A 3932-nucleotide genomic window follows, 5' to 3' on the forward strand; every position below is an offset into this window, starting at 1 on the left:
ATTAAAATGTATATTAGTTTTTTTTTTTTTTTTTTTTTTTTTTTTTATGGTTACAGCCAATAGTATTTTTTCTCCCTAACTACCCAATATATAATGACTGTTCTTTATTAATGTCAATTTCTTTTGCAAAACCTATACTGTTTTTACAGCTATAATAATGTGTAATCACTTGGTTAAAATGCTAATATCTTCTCCAACTGTTTTCCTGATAAACTGTACCAAACTGCATTTCAGTAAATGCATTGCTCTCATGTCTGATGATGGCTTAAGGAATAAAGCTTTGTATCCACATCATGGAGACACGGCATGTGTTCTATTATTTGCTATATTTCAAATAATATCATATATCGACTGCATGTATGCTGCTCATAATAGTAAACTGAACTGACCAAAAAAATTAAATTAGGGGAGACTGGGGACAGTTGCAACAAGGGACGGTTGCAACAAGCCTTATTTCTCCAATCAGAAACATGCTAGAGTGATGACACTCACACTGCACATGCTCAGTTAGACCCTCTACCCACAAACAAGAGAGTGGCCATATTGATCATCTGGTCCAGCTTTTATCAAGGCAAAACTGTTTTGGAGGTATGAAAGTAGATTTTTTCATGAGCTGTATTTTTGTCATACTGTCCTGGTCTTTTGTATGAATTAATCCAACCTAGCTTGAATCACTGTTTTGTTGACTATTCAGTGACACCGTTTACATGTGTTAATGTCACTGTGGCTAGTTAGCACATGGTGTTTTGTCATGACTGATACCACAGGGACGGTTGCAACAGTTGCAACTGTCCCTATGCTAATATCAAAACAGACCACACAACAGTATTTTTGAAGATTTTTAGCTCAAAATAGGCACAATTAATATATTTCATTGCTCATGATGAACAGAACAGGCAATCATAATGAGAAACTAATGCTAATGATAAACAAAATAATTCCCCAAATAACTTGTTGAGCAAAAATGAGCAATTAGTTATTGTTGTATATTGTTGTATGTGCTGTGCTATGGGACAAACTAAATAAATTTTCCTGTGAAAACAGTCATATTGAGTTTCTATAGCTTCAGTAACATCTACACATTGCTTCAGTAACATCTACACATTAACTCAGGGTAGGCCTATGTTTTACACAAAACAAAACTTAGTAAATACTTTAATACTGTATACTGTGCTTATTCAGACAAAAATCAGAAGATAATTGGTGAAATTTAATGATTTTTTAATATGTTGCAACCGTCCCTGATCCGTGTTGCAACTGTCCCCAGGTTTGGGGTCAGTTGCAACGTTTGAATTCCTTTATTCAAATAAATACTGTGATTGATATGTTATATGTAGCCATCTTTAAATGGTATGGGTATATAGCAGACAGATGTAGGTTTAATATGTAAAAATTTGGTGTGCCTAGTCCAAATAGTCTCTGAGTAACTGAGGGTAATGTAAAAAGTGTTGCAACTGTCCCCAGTCTCCCCTAATTTTAAACTCAAATTGAGTGCTGAAGTAAACAGCAGATTCATATTAATGCTAGGATGATCAGTGATTATACAGCAACAATGGAAATAAATGTGTTAAACAGTACCGGCAACTTGTGCCAAAGTTTAAAGCTGCTCTCTTCACTGAGCCACATTTTCATAGGGATTTTTTTTCCATATCTGTAACAGCCGATATTGAATCAATATACAACAAGAATAAAAATGTAAGATTCATACAACAAATGCAGGTGCAAAACAGGTTACGCTTTGTTAACACTTTATAATAACCATTATTAATAAATGGTGAATACATAGTCAGTTAAACTTTAGTAAATAGTTGTTTCGCAATTAACAAAGAATGAAATGATGTTTACGTACATAATCATTAACAAATGACTTAATAAAACTTATAAAATCTTATGTGTGCAACAATAAACTGTTAACACAGTCTATTGTGTAATAAGTGCACATTACTAATTATCATTTCATTGCTTAATTTTAAAATAATTCACTAAAAAATAATTAACTATCAATTTACCATTCGTTAATAATGTTTTTTTATGAAGTGTTACCGAAGCTTTTCAGGTCTAGCTTACTTGTATTTATTTAATTAGGCTATTCTCTACCAATAGTGATTGTTTGTAGATGTACCGGTTCATCTCTACACTGTATGAGGAAGTTTCTGGCATGTTACTAAAAAGTCATTATTTTGACATGTTTTCTGTCCCACCTTTGTTATCTGCCCACATCACCATGTGAACCACACCCCCCTGGCATGCACTATTCATTTGCTCTGTACACAGAGTTAAATTGAGCATGACACTGTGACACAAACTTCATGCCGCCATCCATTAATAGGTCTTCAGCAACTTTCAGTGCCACCTTCCCTGTGAAAGAACAGACGAACACCACAGTATTATTTCACCTGGCAGGACTTAGTTGGATCCTCTGGTGATGATTAACAAAGCTCAGGGCCCTCCAGCTTTTGTTGCTGCTCAAAATGACAGATCTCCGTGTGATGCAGTGACTTTCAACAGGAAGGAGGAAGAAGCTCATCTGTAACGATGGTAGGCGCCTGTGTTGTTGATGGGGACCTGCTCTCCCTGCTCCTGCCTCCTCTGCTGCTGACAGAGTTTGTTCTGGGTGTCCTCGGGAATGGTTTGGCTCTCTGGATCTTCTGCTTCCACCTGAAGCCGTGGAAGAGCAGCACGGTCTTCCTCTTCAACCTGGCTCTGGCTGATTTCCTGCTCAACTTGGCTCTGCCTTTCCGCGCCAGCTACTATTTCTCTGGCATCAACTGGGGCTTTGGTGATGCTTTTTGCAACATCTCACTCTTCACTCTGGCTATGAATCGTGGGGGGAGCGTTTTCTTCTTGATGGCCATCGCTGTGGACAGGTACATGCGTGTGGTGCACCCCCACCATCCCATCAACTCCATGAGCCCTTTACAAGCGGTGTGCTGTGCTGCTGGACTCTGGGTGCTGACTATCTCTTTGAACGTGCACCTGCTGACCAAATCCCACCACTTCAAAGCTGGCAACTCCATCAAATGTGAAAGTTTCACCCACAAGGACAGGCTGCACAGCACTGTTTTTTTCCTGGAGTTCCTCCTGTCTCTTGGGATAATACTTTTCTGTACCAAGCAAATTTCAAACCAGCTGCAGGTCAGAGGGCTGGTCAAGGAGGTCAGGATCTGCAGAGTTCAGAAGTGTCTCCGTTTGGTTACAGTTATTTTCATAATCTGCTTCCTCCCTAGCAATTTCACATGGGTGCTTATATGGCTGAGGAACAAAGGGGAAGTTTCAATCACCAGTGAAAGGGACTGCAATATCCAAAAGGCCTTGGACACCACCTTCTACATCACCATCAGCCTGACCTACCTCAACAGCATGCTGGATCCTGTAGTCTACTGCTTCTTCAGCCCTTCATTCAAAAAGATCTGCAAGAAGGTGCTGAAGCTTGACTTCACATTCATGAAACAAGGTGGTCAGCAGATATACCGCTCCTCAGTGTCCCACTCAGGAGGCAGCTCCAGACACAGGCAGTGAAAACAGTCACCAAGAGAGAGGACCAAAACTTAATCTGGACATCGTTTTCAGCTCATGAACTATAGTGAAACTGTACTTATGTTTGTATTTAAACTTAAACTTGTTTTTATCACATCAACACGGATTACCTCATTTGACTCAAGCGTCATGACTTAACAAATTTGCACTTGAGTTCATATTCCACCCCAAAGCTAAAAAAAATGCAACTGAAGGAGTTATCAGTGATTACAATATTGGCATATCAACAAGACTGAAAGCATATGGTAAAGATAACATTTGTGGTTCATACTGTAAGTATGTTACAAAAAGAAAAACAATAAAGTAATGGTTTTATTCATAGCCTCTCTCTTGTTGTTGGCACACCCGTGGCTTCTGAACAAAAGGTATTCTCAAGAATTTCCAAACACAATTTG

The 3932-nt window shown here is 38.6% G+C and overlaps 1 protein-coding gene across 1 annotated transcript; it reads left to right on the forward strand.

The window, feature by feature from the left end:
* Positions 1–2528: 2528 nt before the first annotated feature.
* Positions 2529–3519, forward strand: LOC115364728 (hydroxycarboxylic acid receptor 3-like). Its single transcript, XM_030059292.1, has one exon. The coding sequence runs from the start codon at positions 2536–2538 to the stop codon at positions 3517–3519; it is 984 nt and encodes a 327-aa protein (XP_029915152.1). The 5' UTR covers positions 2529–2535.
* Positions 3520–3932: the final 413 nt, after the last annotated feature.

This window comes from Myripristis murdjan, chromosome 9, assembly GCF_902150065.1.
Source record: "Myripristis murdjan chromosome 9, fMyrMur1.1, whole genome shotgun sequence".
In the NCBI taxonomy this organism is placed as follows: domain Eukaryota; kingdom Metazoa; phylum Chordata; class Actinopteri; order Holocentriformes; family Holocentridae; genus Myripristis; species Myripristis murdjan.